General features: G+C 33.6%; 3 protein-coding genes across 6 annotated transcripts; 2 read left to right on the top strand and 1 right to left on the bottom strand.

The window, feature by feature from the left end:
- Positions 1–3,405: 3,405 nt before the first annotated feature.
- LOC120137731 lies at positions 3,406–4,099 on the top strand. 2 transcript variants are annotated; one of them, XM_039153423.1, is made up of 2 exons: positions 3,406–3,626; positions 3,817–4,099. In XM_039153423.1, the coding sequence occupies exons 1-2, from the start codon at positions 3,465–3,467 to the stop codon at positions 4,048–4,050; spliced, it is 396 nt and encodes a 131-aa protein (XP_039009354.1). In that variant the 5' UTR covers positions 3,406–3,464; the 3' UTR covers positions 4,051–4,099. The 2 variants fall into 2 exon arrangements, with proteins under 2 accessions (XP_039009354.1, XP_039009353.1); XM_039153422.1 differs by having other exon boundaries at positions 3,406–3,632; positions 3,817–4,098.
- Positions 4,100–4,927: 828 nt separating this feature from the next.
- LOC120137945 (RING finger protein 10-like) lies at positions 4,928–9,662 on the bottom strand. Of its 3 annotated transcripts, none has more exons than XM_039153578.1 (9): positions 9,374–9,662; positions 9,157–9,203; positions 7,664–8,923; positions 6,886–6,974; positions 6,486–6,588; positions 6,298–6,402; positions 5,873–5,993; positions 5,456–5,632; positions 4,928–5,280 (listed from the first exon to the last, which is right to left on the bottom strand). In XM_039153578.1, exons 1-9 carry the CDS (start codon positions 9,558–9,560, stop codon positions 5,126–5,128), a joined length of 2,244 nt encoding a protein of 747 aa, XP_039009509.1. In that variant the 5' UTR covers positions 9,561–9,662; the 3' UTR covers positions 4,928–5,125. The 3 variants fall into 3 exon arrangements, with proteins under 3 accessions (XP_039009509.1, XP_039009511.1, XP_039009512.1); XM_039153580.1 differs by having other exon boundaries at positions 7,664–8,917; XM_039153581.1 differs by lacking the exon at positions 4,928–5,280 and having other exon boundaries at positions 5,497–5,661; positions 5,820–5,993.
- Positions 9,663–11,009: 1,347 nt separating this feature from the next.
- Positions 11,010–14,172, top strand: LOC120137703. Its single transcript, XM_039153401.1, has 15 exons — positions 11,010–11,139; positions 11,232–11,326; positions 11,714–11,827; positions 11,902–12,006; positions 12,125–12,196; positions 12,334–12,446; positions 12,569–12,688; positions 12,826–12,894; positions 12,960–13,047; positions 13,143–13,214; positions 13,308–13,408; positions 13,496–13,613; positions 13,705–13,764; positions 13,846–13,956; positions 14,062–14,172. Exons 1-15 carry the CDS (start codon positions 11,028–11,030, stop codon positions 14,170–14,172), a joined length of 1,461 nt encoding a protein of 486 aa, XP_039009332.1. The 5' UTR covers positions 11,010–11,027.
- Positions 14,173–21,457: the final 7,285 nt, after the last annotated feature.

Genomic DNA, 21,457 nt, shown 5'->3' with positions numbered 1-21,457 from the left:
CTTTAATCACATATAACATATACTTTTAAGCATTGTTTAATTCATATCTATTTGTTTAATTAGTCCAACGTATATCACTGAGAACTCAAGGTATGTGAGTACATTGAGGTTGTGCACAATAATTGCAGTCGAAATTGCTGCGTAGAATTTGCACCGAAGTGCCAAATAGATTTGTCTCGAAGGACCGCGTAGAATTTATCCCGAATGACCACATAGAATTATCATGAAGGACCGCGTAGAACCCTCGATATTTGGCATGTCAACTATACCTCTAATTCTCATAACATATACTTTGGTCTTTAACCATATAATTATTTCACATTACATTATTCAAAGTATCATTTACTCACATAAAACATGTACTCATAGTATTTCACGTAGAATTACACAAATTTATTATTTATTCACATAGAACAATTACTCATAGCATTTCATATAGCATTATTCAACTTATCATTTATTCTCATAGATCATATTCACATAAATCATATACTTATAGTATTTCACCTAGGATATATATACTCATAGCAATGAAATCAAAATAGTGCTTTTTAAAATACAATTTAGCTAAAACCGCCACATAATATTAATCATTTTGTTCAAAAACATTTGAGGTTGGCTCATCACAAGCCGTCATCAAATCGTATATAAAATAAGTAGCATACCCTTATAGTATCGGTATTGTTCTTCTAGTACCGATACCCTTACCCATAATTCATTTATTTTAATTCGAATTTTACCCAAAATTCACTTAAATCTCTTACTATTAACTCCATTTATGCCTTTAAACTCATTTACACTTATTCCAACAAACTTACATCAATTAAAACCCCTTTAACATCTGAAATTCTCCATAGAATACTTAAAACAAAGAATCACACCCATTCTTAAAACATGTTCTCAATCCTTTCTAATACTTCAAACACCTTAATTAGACATTTGACAAGTCAAATATATCTTTAAAAATCCAAATACTAATCAATCTCCTCAAATCCCTTAAAAACTCATTTCACCAAATCACAATTAAATCCTTAATCCCTTAGTTTCTACTCATCTTTAAGCTTTCTTAAGGTTCTATATCACCCAAGAACTCAAAACCAAATCAAAAATAAAAGAAACAACCAACTTTAAACTCACTTTAACCATGGAGTTCACGGTGGAAAAGGAAGAAGAGAAGATGAAGAGAATTCTAGGCCTTTCTTTTTCTTTTTTCCCTTTTTCCTTACATGCTTAAATAATCTTACAAATGAATTTTAAATTCATTTCATGACAAAAGACCATTTTACCCTTCGATCCTTCAATCGTTGACAATAGGTCCTAGACAAAAAATTCCAAATAAGTCCTTGAATTTCTCAATTTATCAAAATTAAACCACTAAATTTTAAATTCTTATACTTTAGTCACTAGCCCAATGTTTGGGATATTATAGTTTTTAATAAAAATTAACATTTTTTTAATTTTTTAAATAAATTATCAAAATTAACAAAACGTGACACATGTCACTTAACATAGATTTTTAATGACGGTTAAAGCCCAACCACCTAAAAGTTTAACATTGGAAACATTAGACACCTATTTTTAACGAAAACTTATTTAGACACTAAAACATTTTCCTATATATAGTTTGAGCACTTATTTTTATATTAAGCCAAAATATTAATTTCAATTTAAAAGTGAAACTCATAATGATTTAAAACTAAGACTAGAGTTGTTTAAGGGTAGAGTTATTTTTTCTAAAATTTGTAAGGCTTTAGATACAAATACTTCTCGATTATAAATAGTTATTCTGTTGAGTTCATTGACTATTAAAAATTATAAAATTGTTCATGACTATAACGTATTATATTGTTGAATCCATCGACTATTAAAATAATAAAATGGTCACTTGATTATTCTTATGTTCTAAACTCGTTCTCTTCTATTAAAAATTGATGGTCGTCTGAACTGGATGTTAATATGTTGATCGATGTATGATAAAATTATATTTTAATGACTTCTATCAACATTTTCGTTGCTTTCAAACACAACATAATGTTTCAAGCACTAGTTTGATGATATAATATAAACAAAGACTAATCCAGAAAATATAGCTCAAACAGTTCTGTGATTAGATTTTATCATATCTCAGTAAGTAGGTTAACGTCCAACTGCCAATTTTTAACAAAAAAATGATAAGTTTGAAACATATGAATAGTCCAGACTTTTGATAGTCGGAACTTGGAAGACTCAACAAAATAGTGTCTTCTGGTCAATAGACAATTTTATAACTTTCAATAGTCGAACTCAATAAAGCAACATCTTATAATCGAGATATTAAAAATGAGTTATATATATTTTTTAATTTAATAAACTTAATTTTATATATATATATATATATTGATATTTGAAAAATAAAAAAAATAACGAATTTAAAAGTATTTAAAAATATAAATATAAATTGCTGCAATACTAGTAATACAACAAACAAATAAATAAAAGCTTTTGTAAAACTCAGCGTTCCTTGGCTGTGCAAAAGTTTCAGTATCTCTTTCCTTTTCACTGCGCTGCTCAAATATTTTGTCTTCTTCGCGGGGTGTTGGTTTTCAGGTATCGCATCTTCTCTTTCTTCATTCAAAACCCATTTTTTCCCTTTCCTTGGTCATATTTTAACTCTCTTTTGATGCATTTTCTTATGATTTGGATTAAAGTTTGATACTTTTGTATACCCTTTTGTTCTTTGTGCTGAATTAGTTTTCGGTGTTTATCTGGAAGTGAAGCAACGTTGGTTACACTCGTCTTTTAATAGGATGTTCATTCTTGTTCATATGCCTGAAATTTTATGCCTTTCTTTGTTCTCATTTTTTTCCTGGGCTTGGGATTAACGATAGTGATAAAAAAAACCAATGGTTTTACGGGATTTGTATTTCTTTTATAATGTTTTTCAACTTTCTAAAACTCTAGAATACAAATCATTGAAGTACTGTATCCACCAATGCCAGTTGCAACTTCCTTTGGATTGTTGAAGAAAGCCTTCAGCTATCCAAAACTGGATCAATTGCTCCCTATGGATCCTAAAATTCTTAGGAAAAATGGAACAATATGCGAAGGGGGAAGACGAGCAATCAAAATTTAATCTCAGAACAAGTACAATCACTTCATTCTTTTGTAAAGAATCCCAAAGAGAACTATCCCCGAGTGACACCATTCACTTTTATTAAGTTTACTATGTCTATCTTGCACCGATCAACAAGCCTACCGCCCATTTCATTTTCTTTCTTTTATGGCTTCTTTTCATTTGAATTATTGACAACCGATAATCTAAAGTTGCAATAATAGTGTAAAGGAGGTAATTTTTTCTGTTTCTGTTTCTGCTTTTGTTTTTGTTCTCTCTCTGTGACTAAACATGCTTTAGTTTAGTTCAATGAAATTAAACAGGGTTTGTCATCTACTCTACTGCAATTTTAGGGAGTAGAAACAGATATAAGATGTTTGGGAGTATGATTCGGTACTTTTCGACGAAACCCAAACCAAAAATGAAGCCAATCGAGCTGACAACGCCGCCTGAGCAAACGCAGACCATAACCAGAGTCACCTTTGACATTCTCAAGGAGCATGGCCCCCTCACTGTCAGCGATACTTGGGAACGAGTCAGGGTCCGTTTTCTCGTAATTCATAATCACCACAAATTAAACATTCCATGCATTATTTTCTTTTAACAAATGCAGAGTTAGAAGCTGTGATGTAGGTGCATAGGTGGTGTATTAACTGTTGTATGATTGCTATGCTTTGCTGGTCTGAGTTTCGACATAATGAAGTAAAAATGGTGTATGAGTTCAGGAGGTTGGATTGAGAGGACTTACAGGCAAGAGTCATATGAAGATTGTGCTGAGATGGATGAGAGAGAGACAGAATATTAAGCTAATACGCAACCATGTGGGACCTCACAAACAATTCCTGTATACAACTTGGTTCACTAAGCCAAACATCAGGCATGCAAGAAATGTCAATACTTCCTCACCTCCAACAACTAGTTTGCCTCATAATACTTATTCAACTCCAAAGTCATCTTGAGGTTAAGTTTCATGCTCTGCAATACTTCTGGCTTAAGGACATTTACTATATAATAAATGTATGCTGTGGAAACTTTACTGTTCTGTGAAATAGAATCGGTTTATTCTCTTCTTCCAACATATTCCATTTTTCATGTTCGAATTCCATGTTCAGTTACCATTGCTTTAAGATGGTGAATGGAACCGAGACCTGGGAATTGAGAAGGGACCTAATGACAATTCCTTCATACTTGTGAGACACCCAACGCCCTCTTCTGGGAGCCTTTTCAAGTTAAATAAAATTTTCATTCCTTCGGGAACTTGTCCGTGCTCTCTGCACCTCCGTGACCGTAATGTTTAACCATGTTTAATCCCGTGTTCTATGTAATATATAGATGATAATATCAACCTACCTAAGTTGTGTAGTTTTTTCTTCTCCCCTAATCTTAATTCTTCAAAGAGGTAGAATTGAGTAATAGGGACTGGTAACTTCATATAATTTCACGAGGCATCAAATTATATCAAACGCTTTAGCTTGCCAATTGAATCTGACAATGATTTTGACTTCGTTTGGGAATGCTTCTCCAAAAGAACTTTCTAGCTCAAAGACACCATTTTTTCTAACTTCTTAATTTGAGTTAATAATCATTTTTTAAATTGATTTTTTAATCGAAAATAAGTTGTTTGGAGATGTTTATGCACTTCAAACGAAATTTTAGATAAAGAACGTTTCCATAAGCGTTCCCAAACGACTCAAATTCCGTAATTTAACATGAGAAACAAATTGTGGAAGAGTTTCCGAATGCCCTTTCTTCGATAGTGAAGTCTGGTGATGGAGCTTGTAAACACTCAATACAGGAAGAAGTTAAAACACGTAATTTAATTCTGAAACGGAAGAGCCACAGCATCAAGGATTTACATAACAAGAAATGTTGCAATGTTAGTTTTTACATGTTTATTCTTCCAATTTTCTCCTAGAGCCAGTCGGGTTAAATTCACAAAGATGAGATAGAAATAGGCTACTACACAGTGTTATTCTCTTTGTTTGGTTATGAAGGCCAAACAAAATTGAGTTGTTTCGAGTCGAGGCCAAGATATCAATAGCGTCGACCACCAGCCGTGGACAAAAGAACCCGACCTCCTTTCTTTCCTTTCTTTTCCATCTCGCTCATCTTAGGCGTCTGCAAATTTTCAGCAGCCGTTGCTCTTGATATAACATTGGCAAATGAAGCCGTGCCTGAATTTCTAGAGCCTGAACAAACACAAACAGGAGCAGGTTAGCCTAGGGAGGGTTTGAGAATTTGAGAAACAGATTTTTATAACACATCAATATCCGCAGAACTGGAGAAATAGGAGACATTGATAATATCCTTCTCTAAATATGAAGCAGAACAAACAAATACTAAATATTAGCATCAAAGCATTACCGGCTGCAGCTGGGGAATCGGTTGCCACCTCATTCTTCTGCGTACCATTTCCTTCCTCAATTTTCAATGAAGGAGAATCATGTGCAGCAGCAAAACCAAGCCTAGTAACATTTGAAAACAGTTTTCTCTCCCGGGTGATCGGGGGACTTGATGATATCACATTAGAACTTCCAAGGGCTGACATAGGAGAACACCGAACCGTAATATAAGTTTGTGTTCAAAAGGTAGCAAAGAATAGACCACCTAGAACAACTCTTACATGGCAAATTTAGAACCCACCACCTTAAATTAAAAACCACTGCACACAGTACAAGTTCCTCAAAATGTATAGTTCAAACAAGAGTGAAAACCCCAAAATAAATTGCAAGGTATATTTATAGGACAAATACAGGATATTAGTCATTAACACAATATTACCTTCAAAGTCTTCCATAGAGAATGAAGGGGAATCATTGTAAGAAGAGTGCCCGAAGCCAGATATAAAGGGCGTAAACTGCACTGCAGCAGCAACTTCAGCCTTGATTTTCTCCTTTTGTTCCTACAGATAAGAATAAAATATCTGAATCTGAAAGCACGTACAATCTCATGTTACACCTTTCTCAAAAAAAAAAATATTATTACTATCTTAGAAGAAAAACCTTGAACTGAACGTTGTGACAATCCATACAAATTAAAAAAGCTCACAGTTGACTCCAAATGTAAATGGCTTTAATGCCAAAATGATGTCAATCAATGCTATAATGCTAAACTCAACAGTCACCAAATAGACTCTGATTCCACCCAATAAAATTTAACCTTGCACGTCAAAAGTGTAGTATATGATGACGTCGATAAAACAGTACCTTTCTAGCTAGCTGCTTCCTCTGTTTTTCACGCCTCTTGATTTCATCCATAAAGGGAAGCAAAGCATCAGATGGAAGAATACCACTCAAGTCAATTTCACAAAGCTGAAACAGAAAGCTACTTTTAAGAATGACACACAAAGCAAGATCTAAAACTGAAAATGGAACAGGCAGCAACAAAACCATACCTGAAAAGTTGTTGTCAAGGAAAAATGACTTAAGTATCGATAACGCCTCCGCACTGCCTCAGACTGAGTGACAGTTTCCAATTCTAAAATCCTTCCACTTACTCTGAAATTCAAGAAGTTATAGTTAACAAGACTAAACAGAAACACACTTTCCATCAAAAAGAAAATGTATTAATGCACTTTTTTTAACCATTTGGTAAGGAACACATAGAACAAAGGCAAGTCCAATAGTTCTACAAGCCTTATTAGCATGCAAACCACAAAAAAGATGGCACCATTAAAAGTAATTTTTCAAATGGTCCTTTTTTCTTTCAATTCCCATTCAATAATTCCTACATATTTAAATTTCATTGTCCCATATCTTAATATTCATGGTAGTCAATAAAGCATTTCCTCAAACCTGTGTGGCAAAAAATCATAGTTTCCATAATGGTGTAGAAGACACTTCACGTTTAAAGGATGGAGAATGATGTGCTGCCCATCCACTGCCTGAAACAGATGAAGTGAAAGAAAAGAAACTACAAAAAGTATACATTTAACAATGTTTCTAGCTTTCGCTTGCTTAAGCATCATACCATAATTCATGATCACTGGTATAAGCAGATACAAATGCTTAAGCTTTCAAGAGGGCAACATCATAGAAAAAGTAAAACCTAATCAAGCTAATTAGAACAAAAAATCCCTCAGAGAGAATAATAACTAATATATATATTGTACTTTACTAAAAAGGACCATAAAATGTCATTTCCTGCTTAATTGAATAGGAAAGTGGCCACAGGCTTAACTCCAACAAAATAATTCATAAGTACAGTGCCTTGAACAGGTAAATATTTAGAACTAAAGTGGCTAGGACTTATGCCATCGTTCACTATCAGCAGTACCAAACGAGGCAAAAGCTAACAGTCAAGAAGGCAACACATGGAAATAAACCAAACCTATGCAAGCTAATTACTACAGAAGATCTCTAAAACAGCATAATAATTGTATATGATTTTATATGATTAAAAGAAAAAGACCATAAAAAGTCATTTCCTACTTTATTGAACAGGAAAATGGCCAAGTAGTGAACTCCCGTTAACTGATTCACAACTAAACTAGCTTCCTTTCCCAGAAAATATGAAATTGCAATAAGAAAGGAGAAATAAAGAATTAAAACTACCATCTTAAATTATAGTCACCTGGTAGAAATTGTAATAGTCGTTGTTCTTTGCATCTTTGGAACCTTCTAAGCACACTTGCAAATTCTTGCTTTCTTCATTTGATAAAGATGAGTCTTCGACTTCTACAGATTCAACTACAACAGCACTTTCATTCAAACCATTCCCTCCGTTTGACCCATCTGTTTTTGAGTTAAAGATACACATATTGTTCTCATCATCCCCAGAAGATAACGTTCTCCCTCCAGAACTGTGCATATTACCAGTAGCTTTGGAAGCATTTAAAGTAAATCTATCAGACTCCACCTTACAAACAGTGTTTATACTAGCTTTATTGCTATCAGTGGCTCGGTGCTCCTTCCAGTACTTCTTCCTCTGTTCTAATTGTTCCATTGCAGCACAAACATACGGAAGCTTCTCCAAATCATCAACAAGCCCTGAATCTGCTCTAGCCAGCCAGCTGTCTAAATCTGATATAGCTTGTCTGACCGACAGATCAACATCTGAAGTAAATATAAACTTTGAAAATGGATCATACATGTCCTCTTCACCACACTGCATGATGCTTGTCTCTTTTTTACTTTTCTGAGATGGCACAAATGAATCTTTTTGCCGCGATAGAAGCATAAACTCTATCGTATTGCCCACGCAACATTCTCTAACATTCTCAATATAGATGGTGTAAAGATCCTTCTGGGATACCATTACAAAACATAAAGGGCACCTTTTGAAGCACTCGCGTTTCTGATCCTCCTCGCCCATGAACAAGTATTGCAGAATACACGGGAAGCAAAAAATATGACCGCATGAAGTTATTTGTGGGCATTGGGGATGTTCCAAACAAATTGGGCACTGCACCGGAAATGGGGTCGAATACCTCACACAAACAATATCCTCCCATAGTAAATTCTTATCTGGATCCATCAGTTCAGGTTCAGGTGCGTAATTTCCAGTATCCAACACAACAAACTTAAAATTTGCCTGAAGGAATAAATCTTTGTTATAAGGCTTAATCTTTCGCTGCCTTCTCGGGGGAGGTCCCCGTATTTGCGGACGAGAGCGGACAATAGGGTCATAATGAAAATTCAGCAAGTCGTTAAAATTCGTCATCTGAGTTCTTTTTCCTGCCGGATGTGTAGTACCCTCATGAGCCACAGTGCCTTGATTTCGAGTAGAAACCATGTCTTCGGACATTTTCCCTCTAGAATGAGAATTAGTCCTCCTGTTTCTGTGTACTGAAGTCCTCTTAGCATTGGACGTGTCTACTTCACTCAGCTGACCCTAGCAGAAAAGAAGGTCAATTTTAACTTACTAGAAATAAAGAAAGAAACTTTTACATCTCAAACATCATATATCTTCGATTCCAATATTTCATGTGCTGAGTTCCCAAATAGTTAACAAAGGCGCATACAAAACAGTTGTAAAGTTGCACCATTTATCACCAACTTTCGTAACAGAAACAGCATTCAGGAGGGTAAAAAAGGGATCCAAAAGCTTTAGTATGAAAATTTTACCCCTTTGGAGGGTCCAGCTGAAACGTGTGCATCGGAATCCAAGGTGCCTGCCATAATAATAAAAAAAGAAGAAGCAAATTTTATGATTAGAAGCTTCAGATTTCAATACGAAGTTCTATTACGACCTAGTACAGCACTAAAACAACATAAAACGAGAAACCCAGATTAGGATCCGAGGAAGAACTCAAACGAAGGGAAAATTGAAGGAGGGGAATACCTGGAGGGGACGTTGAGAGAGACAAGGGAGGAGGATCGGAGATGTGCAGAGATCCGAAGGGGATGGGAAGAGCGGAAGGAGGAGAGGATTGGGGGCTGTTGTCATGATTGGGATAAGCGTTTTGAGGGACAGGTTGAGAGGAAGAAGACGCTTTGGAACCTTGAGCTTGTGAGGGCAAGATGGACATGAAAATCTTCAGAGCTTCGCTTTGGGGGGATATGTGGGAGCGTGTGTTGCTCGGCGATTGTTTTTGCGTATTTAACCTACGGCCTTTTCACGCATCACATTATTATTTCTGCTCCAAATCCCATTCGGCAAAGTAAGAGAATCTACCACATCTTGACCGAATCCAGATTTGTATACTGTAAAATTACTTCAATACCCTTCTCATCTCTTAATTTTTATTTTTGATAAATATCAAAATTACACATGAACTTTTAAGTCAAAGGTGCAATATAGCATATGAATTCTAATTTTATATGATATATTCATAAATTAATAAAATTAGTACTATCACTTTACATTGAAATATTGTGTATATAAATAATTATTTCTATTTAGTCCTAGTCATAAATATATTATGATTTCTAGTCTCAATAATGCGGAAGCCATGCATCATCATATACATTGCATACATCATATAATAATAACACTCAGTGTTATAATAGTAATTGGGTACTAATATAAAAAGGAAAATTCGGTGTTATACAATTCCCATCAATTACACAGCAAATGATCTTCCGATCTCAACATGACTATCGCGTATAGATCATAGTCTCATATGCATCTGTAAATTCCTGCTCCTAATAGAGTTGGTTCGGTATCACCATAACAGAAATGGGCGGGATGGATGAGCATGCATGGCACGTCAGAACGTTGTCGCAGGATGATCAAAGGACAGTGGGGAAATTGTTTATGAGATCATGGGCGATTTTTCCCAAAAATCACCTGGCCAACTTTATTTACTTGTTTGACATTCTTTCATCTTTATTTACCGATCTAACACCTTTCGCAAGAAGGCGCGGCCTATGCACCGTGCCTGGTTACTCTTCTCCCCCTCAGACGCAGGTTCGAATCTCTTTGTGCGCATCGTTGTTCTTCTATTTTCCATTTCAATTTGGTGGTGACACGTGTCACCACCTGATTGGTTAAAAAATCATTTAATTAAATAATTTAAAATTCATAAATAAAATATTACAATCATGTATTGACACGTGTCATGGTATAATTAGATAGTTAAATTTATTTAATTGAATTAAAATAGTGACTAAATTGATAGAATATGTAAATATTAAAGACTAAATATATAATTATGCTAATTTTATTAATGGACACGTCACCAACTCTGTTAAAAATTAACGACCGTTGGTTTGATTGAATCAATTAAATAGTTTGGTGGTCTGATCGAGACAAAAAATAGTTCGGTGATCACATTGACTTTTGACCCTAGTTTAGTGGTATCCAGTATAGTTTACCCTTATTATTATTATTACAATGTTGGTTCCGAGTCTTACGAAAGGACCCGACCTCCAAGCCTTGGCTTACGCCCCTTGCAATGAAACAATTTTCATAATAAAACTGCCATTGCCACTTCTCTAGTTTGTTCCACCATTTTCTTTTCTGGTTTTTGCTCACTTGTTCAATCTGCAGCAACATGTTCAAGGCCAGGGCCAATGACATCAAGAAGGAAGTGGTTCGCTTGGAGCGTGAATCCGTTATTCCCACTCTCAAGCCTAAAATCATCATGACTTTGTCCAATCTCATTCGTACGTACCTACATTCTCTTGTAATCGACACGTTTAATGGAATCATCTTTGAGATTCAAACTACTGTTTTTTTTTCTTTTCACGTGTTGCAGAACATAGTACAGATCGGGCTGAGTTTGTGAAGTTCTGCAAGCGAGTCGAGTACACGGTTCGAGCTTGGTATCTTCTTCAGTTTGAGGATTTGATGGTAACATAAACCTTCAACCATTTTGTATAACTTTAGTTTACGTTTGTTTATTATGTTAAATAAACGAGTATGAACAAAAATTTTATATTCATTTAATAAACGAACAAGAACAGAGGTGCGTTCGATTGTTTATGTTCACAAACAAACTCGTTTATTAGCTCGTTTACGGGTCTCCTTTTCTGTTACGAACAAACGAACAAACACAAACACTTTCAAAAATAAATAAATGAACACAAACACGATACTAAAAAGTTTAAACAAACATAAACTCTTCCAAAAACAATCAAACAAACACGATTATAACTTGGTTGGTTCAAGCTCAAGTTCATTTACAACCTTACTTGTATGTCTTTATGTTCTGATTTCAGTTGGAATTTTGTTTTTTAGCAATTATTCTCCCTCTTCGACCCTGTACATGGGGCTCAAAAGTTGCAGCAGCAGAATTTAACTCCTGCTGAAATTGATCTACTTGAGCAGAATTTCTTGACATATTTATTTCAGGTATTCTTCTTGCTTCTATTGGAACAAAAATGAAATTGCACAAATTCTTGAAATTCCCTTGGTTTGGTGTACAGGTTATGGAAAAGAGCAATTTTAAGATAGTTTCAGACGATGAGATTGATCTTGCCACTGCTGGCCAATATCTTCTTAATCTCCCCATAACAGTTGATGAAACAAAGGTCATCTGCAACTTCATGTGTTATGCAAATTGTCTGCTCAAATTATTAATCTTTCATTTGAAATACTGCAATGTGTATTCTCTTTTCTTACATCATGTTTTTTTCTTACTGAATTCAGATTGACAATACACTTCTAAGGAAATATTTTGCTGATCATCCCCGAGATAACCTTCCAGATTTTGCTGATAAGGTTGTGAATCGCATCATTCTCGATAAAATCGAACATATTCGAAATGCAAAGACTATTCAGTAGTACCATATTTGATTTCCAAGTATTCAGCTTGAACACTGTCTTTGTCAGGCTAAGTATGATTCTTTTGTGTCTAGTACATCATCTTCAGACGTGGGATCGGAATTGATCGAACAACTAATTTTTTCTACATGGAGAAGGTAGACATAATCCTTGCACAGCTTTGGGCACTTCTTATGAAGAAAACTCGGTGAGTATGTAATGGACAGTCATCTCCTTATATCAGTGTTTATGGCTTATTCTTGGTGAATGTATCTTTCCATTCTGTTGCTTTGATGTAAGTCTGAAGACTTTTGGAAGTGTTCCTTGCAGGTTGGGCAACATTTTCTGCAGAAAATCAAGAAGGGCGCATAAGGAAATGCCAAAGAAGGATGAGGACCTTAGTGAAGAATTCTATGTCGAGCGCATCGGTCTCGATAAAATGGAACTAAGGTTGTTATCTTGGCAAAACAGTTTTCATTCATGAACACTATGTACCATATTATCTGGAGCCTAGTGTCTTTCATGAGAATCTTGAAATTTGCTTTAAATCTTTATATGCTTCTGGTGTTGTAACTTTCTTCTTTCAGCATTCGGAACTTGATCACCAAGACTACGATTCAGGAACCGACGTTCGAGAGGATAATTGTTGTTTACAGGTACTTCCATTGCATCTTATCATACAGGTTTCCAATTGCATCTAAAAAGTATGGTGAACTTCCAGGAAATCGAGTCAAGGACAGGAAAAGGATCGGGGCATACATGTAAAGCATTTCAAACATATTCCTATGGCAGATCTGGAAATAGTCCTTGTGAGTCTCCCTTATTAGCTCTTTTGCGACTCGAAGTCGTTATACGACATGGTGATATTGTGCATCATTGTACATTTTGTATGCTTTTTTAACAGCCTGAAAAGAAGAATCCTGGATTAACTCCTATGGATTGGGTCACATTCATTGCCTCTGCTGTAGTGGGGCTGGTCAGTTAAGCAATTATCGTTCTTGCTCGTTTCATCTTAGGCCCCACTGTTTCTTACTGTATTTATATTGAAATGGAAAGCTCTATTCCACAGGTTGCAGTGATCACTTCTCTTGAAACGCCTAAAGCTGATCTGTGGGTCATTTTTGCTATTCTGTCAACAGTGGTTGGTTACTGTGCGAAGACTTACTTAACGTACGATTTTCGTCCATCTTCGATTAAATCGTATACACGTTAAAGCATCAGGGGCCTTGCTTGATTGTTTCTTGTATCGCCGTACAGGTTCGAAGCGAACATGGCTGCATATCAGAACCTAATAACACAGTCCATGTACGAAAAGCAACTCGACAGCGGAAGGGGAACTTTGCTTCACTTGTGTGATGATGTGATCCAACAGGAAGTAAGCTGATTTCTTTCTCTCAATTTCAACTAGATTTGCCTGTCAAAACCAATGAACATAACATAGTCCATGTACATAATGTTGTGTGCAGGTGAAAGAGGTGATCATTGCATTCTTTATACTAATGGAGCAAGGCAAAGCCACCGCCAAGGTACGATGCATATAGGGCATGAGGATCGACTTGAAGAGGTAAAGAAGTTTATTGCATAATGTGCCTGATATATGGATGTAGGAATTGGATCAGAGGTGTGAGGAACTACTAAAAGAGGAGTTTGGCGAGAGCTGTAACTTTGATGTGGATGATGCACTTGCAAAGCTACAGAACTTGAAAGTTCTTACTAAGGTTCACACAGACTAGATGGTTTTACATAGATAGATAGATAGACAGACGGTATTCGTTGGTTTTGGTCTAAGTTGATGAATGTATAAAATGGTGTATGAAATGCAGGATCATACTGGGAAATATGCCTGTGTGGGATTAGCGCGTGCTAATGATATAATTGGTGTGACCACTGAAGAAGTAGTGCTCAAGGCAAGACAGGGTGCCATGTCATCTTGATTTGTGAACATTTCAGCCTTGGTAAGTTTGTTTTTTATTATTACAAAATCAGTCTCTAATGTTTGTCTAAACGTCATTTTGGTACATATTCGTTTTTTTATGGAGTATTTTAGCTCCCAACGTTTTAATTTTCAGTCAAAATACCTCATATTGGATAAAAACCGTTAATTGATTAACAAACGATTCATATTGTTGACATGACATTTATACGTGTGTTTAATTGGTGATGCGGCGAATGCCACATCACTACTACAAGCATTAGAAAAATACGGTAAGAACAAATTGAAATGTCATGAGCTAAAATGCCAAAATGATCATTTAGACAAATATTAGAAACTGATTTTTCATTGTGCCTTTTTCTTTTTTGGTACAACTCACACACCCTATGGCGGGAGCAAATTACGGTCACACACTCACAGACTACAAGTAGATAATTCCAGCGGTTTGAATCTATCATGTAGGTTGGAGGGCTGAACGGCCATGGGGGCTCGTATTGGATTCATTGTGACCTGAATTATTATTATCATTGATGCAGCTCAAAACTGTAGCACTAGGATTATGCAACTATTCCTTTTTCTTTTGGTTTCAGTGTTGTTGCATTGGTGGCGCTCAGTTTTTTGAGTTAAATACCAAGTAATTAACAGCATTAAGAAGCATGCTTTTTACCCTATTGAATTGGAATTACGTTTATATAGTTTATTATGAAGTAATTATTAGTATTGAATTTTAAGTCTTCACTAGGTAGCCTCCTTCCGTCCATGCAAACACTCCGACAGTATATCTGGCCTTGTTTTCCGTCATCATCACCCGATGATGAGGCGAAGACAATCGACCATTTCGCCATACCTACAACGACGGATTCAAAAACATTTTTAATATATATTAAGAAAAAATACATCATTTGTTCTCTCTATCTTAAACCGTATCTGTTATGTCATGACAAAAGACTTACACTAAGGGATTCTCCGATGATCACAATTAGAGAGTTGGGTGAAGGGCTTATATTCATTCATTTCCCATCTTTGCTTTGGATCTCCAATCCATCGACCTCGTTTTGATACAAGAGAGTAAGGATGTAAAAAGCTTACCCGACCTGTAAAACTGACTGAAACTGACTCGAGTCAAAATTGTTTTTGACCTGTACTGTGGCGATCTGAAACCGACTCAAGTCGGAATTGGTGTTGACATGAACCCGATTTGGACCTGAAAATTGTGGATCCGAACTCGACCTGCATCCGACCTGAGAACGACCTGAACCCGAATTGAACCGAAAATATGATACCCGAACCAGAACTGCATCCGACTGATATGTACTCGAACCCGAGATTGACCTGGTAAATAACTGGTATTACCCGACCTGTTTTCAACCTGACCTGTAAATGATCCGACTTGTTAATGACCTGATCTAATATTTATTTGACTTATATATTACCATGGAAATCTTATAAATTATCAGTTTTTTAACTTATGATATAATTAAAATATTAATATGATTACTTTTTAAATGTTATAATAAAATATTTATTATGATAATTATATTAATAAATTTACCTATAATATAAAATTATTTAATAAAATTAATAAAATTATTTAAATGTAAATTAGATAAAACATTATTAATAATGCAAGGGAAAATTAATATAGTTTAATTTATATAAAGAAAAAATAATATTAATAATAAAAGTATTTATTATGTAATATATGTTAATGGTTTACATTAATAATATAAATAATTTTGGCAATAAAATAATAATTAATTTGATAATAAATGAATATTAGTATTAAACGTGATTAATTATCTAAAATATAAATATAAACTATACCGCTTAATTTTTGTACAAAAAATTATCTAACAATTATAACATAAATGAAAAATAATATAAGTATAAACTATATCGTTTATAATAAATTATATACTTTATTACTTTATATAGTTTATATATAGTTTATGCATAGTGTTTCTATAAATTGCATCGAATTGAAAATTTAAGAAGATATTTATAATTAAACCATGACTAAAATGAAAGAAATTAAAAATCAATTACAAGTGAAAAAATTATGATTGTTAGAGGAGCATGAGCCTAATTAACTCAAAATATCTTGTTGGACACTATATTTGGCGTCAACTTCCCAAATTTTTCTATTCCCTCTAAATTCTCAATTTCCCTCTAAATTCCTAATTTCCCTATATTCTCAAAATTTCTTAATTTTCCTATAAATTCCCAAATAAAATCAAAAAAACCTAAACAACTCCTAGCCGTCCGTTTTGTGTGGCGTAGGAGGAAAAAATTTTGACTTTGGTTTTTGAAAGAATATAAAGCACTAAATGTTAGCCTAACCTTTTAGGTTATGTGATGTCACTGTTTCATGGCTAAATGTATCAACAAAATCCAACCCTTGGATCAAAAGTATATCCAATGGCCAAGATTTGTCTTCTCCAAGAAAACTTCAAGCTTCATTAACATCTTATATATAAATTCTAATTATTTTTAATTTTTCCTTCTTTCTTTAATGTGCTTAATTATTAAATGTTAATGCTAATTTTAGAATCTTTTATTTTAGTCACTTATGTTTAATTATATATATATATATTTATGTATACACTTATATATATATATATATATATATTATTCAAGTGAGTGGTAGGAGAAAATTTTTAAAAGAAAGATTTTATTGTGAAAAATTTTGATTTTATTTGGGAATTTAGAGGAAAATTAGGAAATTTTGAGAATATAGGAAAACTATGAATTTAGAGGGAATAAAAAAATTTAGAAAGTTGGCGTAATATAGTGTCCAACAAGATATTTTGGGCTAATTAGACTCATGCTCCTCCAACAATCATCATTTTTTCACTTGTATTTGATTTTTAATTTCTTTCATTTTAGTCATAGTTTAATTGTAAATATCTTCTTAAATTTTCAATTCGATGCAATTTATAGAAATACTATGCACAAATTATATAAAGTAATAAAGTATATAGTTTATATAAACCTTAAACCCTAAAGCATACCCTAACCATAAACTCTAAATCCTAAACCTTAATGTATGTATAAACCATGTATAGTATATATAAACTATATATATATATATATATACCTATATATATATATATAAACTATATAAAGTAAATTACTTATATAGTTTATAGAAATACTATGCATAAACTATATAAAGTAATAAAGTATATAGTTTATAGAAACCCTAAACCCTAAATAGACTAATGCATACATATATATACTATATTAATATAAATTATAACATATAAACTATATGTTTTATATAGTTTATACATATATAGTTTATATATATATATACACTATATTAATATAAATATAAATAATATTTTATAAACTATATACTTTTTATAGTTTATACATATATAGTTTATATACATAATTTATATATATAGTTCACATAAACATAATTTATATATATAGCTTATAATAATTATATAGTTTATAATATAAATATAGTTATAATTTTATATACATAGTTTATATATATAGTTCACATAAATATAATTTATATATATAATTTATAATATAAATATAGTTTATATATAATTTTATATTATATGTATATATTATATTTTTTTAATTTTTTAAATGAATGCAAGTTAGTATATTTTTCATTTTTTCTTCATATTGTGCATTTATTTCGATTTAATCCTTTTATGTTTTTTAATTTATTTAAATTTTAAGTCTTTCACTTTTATATGTATTCAATTTAGTCCTTAAATTTATATTTACATATTCCATTGTTAGTTGTTATTTATTTATATTTTTGTAATTGGCCCATAATTTTTTAAATGTTTTTAATTTAGTCTTTTTTATATTAATTTAAACCTCACATTTTAAATTTATTTTGATTTAGTCTCTTACCTATGTGTGTTGTTTAATTTATATTTTAAGATTTTATTTGTAATTTTACATTTCTTCAATTTTGTCATTAAATTTATATTTTTTACAAAATTGATCATGAACATTTATTTTTCTCTTAATTTACTCGAAATCATATACAATTACAACTTGCGATTCAACAATCACAAAATATGACAAAATAATTAATCCAAAAAATAAAAACGACCCGACCTGAACTCAATCCGTATCCGATAAACATCCGACCTGAATTTTATCTGTCAATGATGTGACCCAATCTGAACGAGATCCGACTGAAGTCCACTCGAACCTGAATTAACCTGGTCTTTATCTGCTTCAGACCTGAGTTGTTTTTACCTGAACTGACATCGATCCGAACTGAAAATGACACGATCTGGATCTGGTGTCAAATCAACCTGAAAATAACCCGAACTAATTTGACCTGACCTGAACCCGATCTGAATCTGATGTTAAATCAACCTAAGTTGATATGTACCCGATTTTACCCGACCTGTCAAGATTCGACTGAAACATGTCCGATTACCTGATTTTACAGCCCTACAAGAGAGTCAGCATATTCTGGTCATGGTGCTCAACTAGCCCGGCGGTTGGCTTGCTGGTGTTGGACGCTTCATAAGCTGATATTTTGTGGAGTTAATGAGCTCATCCACGTATTTTTCAACCCCAAAACTCTCTGAAATCATCCTCATAATTTTCTTCTCTAGTTCCATCACTAGCTGAGCGAATGATACCAATGTTTTACTGCAAAATCCAGAGCAAAACAAGATCAAACGATATAATTTTGAACGGATACTATCGCCAGACTATTCAAATGAAGAAAGAAAAATCCTTTGTAGTTTGTATCTAAAGCTTGTGTTTCCTTGAGGCCATAAAGGGGTAGTGAGCCGTTGTTCAACGTTTTCAGCAATATGCAGATCATCAGCCGATATGCTTTCATACGATATCGGTGGTGCAGACGCACGATAGCCACGAAAGGGCTTATTCTGAAACTTGAATTATGGTAAAATTACTCAAATATTATATTTGAGTTTTTTTTTATATATAAAAAGTGGTTAGTTTTATTAAAAATAGAAAATATTTAATATTACAATAAAAATTTATAAGTATAACTGTAAACTTAAAATATAATTATGCATTTTTCTATTATCATCGAGGTAAAAATTAGCCACCTAGATCGTATAAGGACTAAAGAAGGAAAATGTTAAAAACCCTAAAACAAAACACTCGAACAATAAATTTTTTTAATGAGTTTAACAACCAACCAGTCGAGTCGAACAATAAATTTTTTTAACAAGTATTAATCGAGCATTGTCCAACTAGCGATTGACTCGCTAGATAAACACCCTTAGTCTGATACATGTTAAGTCGTCAATTTAAGTAATATGACATACGTTACATCATCAATTTAAATGATAAAATTAATGTTATATAATCAATTTGAGTAGCATAATACATCAACTAAACACATGGAAAAATTTTATATTAACAACACGTGTTAAATTGTTAGTAAATTACAACATGGTCAATTTTAACAGAAAAACTGCAATGATAGTGGTTAAAATATTTCAAAAAATAAATAAAAATTAAATTTATTATATGTGTCAACGTTAGGACTAATTTTATTATTATGTTCTATTTAATTGTATAGGTGAGATTAAATAATTAACATAATCTTTTGGGTAAATTAAGCGTTTAGTATCTAAATTATCAGTTTTAATTCATTTTAGTACTTAAATTTTTAATTTTTTAACATTTTTAGTATCTATAGTATTCAAACATGAGTCCTCAATATATAACAACATTTCTTTTACTACAGAGCTCACTTTAGTTCATGCTTTACTCTAATCTTTTTAATGATATTTAATAATTAATAAAGAAAACAGGTATATATATATGGAGTGATGGAAATTATTAGCTTCAGCTTGATGGAGGGAAAACAATAAAACCCATTTGCAAATTGCAAAGCCATCAACTTGTTGATTCAGCTTCTGTTGAAATTCTAGATGGCTGCCATTCTAGATGGCTGCCATTCTAGATGGCTGCCATTCTAGATGGCTGCCATTCTAGATGGCAGCCGGTTGAATTCAAAAATAGGGGCTGTTGTATTTTGTTGAATTTGGGCAAGGGTAAATCACACATTTAGTCATTGTATTTTAGGGTATTTTCAAAGATTAGTACCTAAGTTTCAACTATAAATACCCTAGCTCATTTAGCTTCAAAATCATCCCAAAATCTTCCAGTTCTCTCTCAAGTGTGTTTTGTAAACACTTGTAATTTTTCTCTTCAGTAAAAGATCTGCAGCAGTCCGGAGACGTAAGCACAATTGGCTGAACTCCGTTATCAATTTTTCGGGTATTATTTTCCGCTTTTATTTCGTATTCTCACTAATCTGGCTATAGGAAAATTACTTGTTCTCGTTATATTTCCTAACAACTGGTATCATGAGCTTTTGGTTGTGAATTTTGCCAATTTTTCTGTGGGGTTACTATTCACGTGAATAGTGAATTTCGTGAATAGTGAAATTTTGTCGGCGATACGAATTTGTCGACGGATGTGTTCAAATACATGGCGGTTCGCATAAATTGTCAAAAACGATTCAAAGAAGCCATATTCGAGTGGGAGCGATGGCTGCAGACGAAGGGAAGGTGAAAATTGAAAAGTTCGATGGTGCGGACTTTGGCTTTTGGAAGATGCAGATCGAAGATTTTCTGTACCAGAAAAATCTATATCAACCCCTCTCAGGAAAGCAACCAGAGGGCATGAAGGATGAAGATTGGGCTCTTCTCGACAGACAAGCCCTCGGAGTTATCCGACTGACGTTATCCCGCAATGTTGCTTTCAACATAGCAAAGGAAAAGACCACGGCGGGTCTTATGGCGGCTCTCTCCAGTATGTATGAGAAGCCATCGGCCTCAAACAAAGTTCATTTGATGAGGCGATTATTTAATTTGCGGATGACGGAAGGGGCATCGATGGCACAACACCTAAATGAACTCAACACAATCACAACCCAGTTGAGTTCAGTGGAAATTGAATTCGATGATGAAGTTCGAGCTTTAATTCTCTTATCATCTTTACCAGACAGTTGGAATGCTACTGTTACAGCAGTCAGCAGCTCGTCGGGAAACAGCAAATTGAAATTCGACGATGTTCGGGATATGGTATTGAGTGAAGAAATTCGACGGAGAGAATCGGGTGAAGCATCAACCTCCTCAGCCTTGCACACGGAGTCTAGAGGAAGAACTTCAGAAAGATATTCAAATCGTGGCAGATCAAAATCTAGACGGGAAAAATCCAGAACGGGAAAGAAAGATTTTACCTGTTATAATTGTGGCAAGAAAGGTCACTTTAAAAGAGATTGTCGAGCACTGAAGAAAGATACCAGT

The sequence above is a fragment of the Hibiscus syriacus genome, unplaced genomic scaffold, assembly GCF_006381635.1.
Source record: "Hibiscus syriacus cultivar Baekdansim isolate YM2019G1 unplaced genomic scaffold, ASM638163v2 tig00110676_pilon, whole genome shotgun sequence".
Classification (NCBI taxonomy): Eukaryota; Viridiplantae; Streptophyta; class Magnoliopsida; order Malvales; family Malvaceae; genus Hibiscus; species Hibiscus syriacus.
Note: the sequence above shows the minus strand (reverse complement) of the source record. Positions and strands in the feature narration are given on the sequence as shown.

Bases quoted from the DNA above. Each gene is read 5' to 3' on its own strand.
- LOC120137703 (XM_039153401.1), top strand. From the start codon at position 11,028: ATGTTCAAGGCCAGGGCCAATGACATCAAGAAGGAAGTGGTTCGCTTG. The intron at 13,215-13,307 runs GTCAGTTAAGCA...TCTATTCCACAG, and splicing joins CCTCTGCTGTAGTGGGGCTG to GTTGCAGTGATCACTTCTCT. The intron at 13,409-13,495 runs GTACGATTTTCG...ATCGCCGTACAG, and splicing joins TGTGCGAAGACTTACTTAAC to GTTCGAAGCGAACATGGCTG.
- LOC120137945 (XM_039153578.1), bottom strand. From the start codon at position 9,560: ATGTCCATCTTGCCCTCACAAGCTCAAGGTTCCAAAGCGTCTTCTTCC. The intron at 9,204-9,373 runs GTATTCCCCTCC...TTATTATGGCAG, and splicing joins TCTCTCAACGTCCCCTCCAG to GCACCTTGGATTCCGATGCA. The intron at 6,403-6,485 runs GTATGGTTTTGT...TTTCTGTTTCAG, and splicing joins CCTTGACAACAACTTTTCAG to CTTTGTGAAATTGACTTGAG.
- LOC120137731 (XM_039153422.1), top strand. From the start codon at position 3,465: ATGTTTGGGAGTATGATTCGGTACTTTTCGACGAAACCCAAACCAAAA. The intron at 3,633-3,816 runs GTCCGTTTTCTC...GTATGAGTTCAG, and splicing joins ATACTTGGGAACGAGTCAGG to GAGGTTGGATTGAGAGGACT.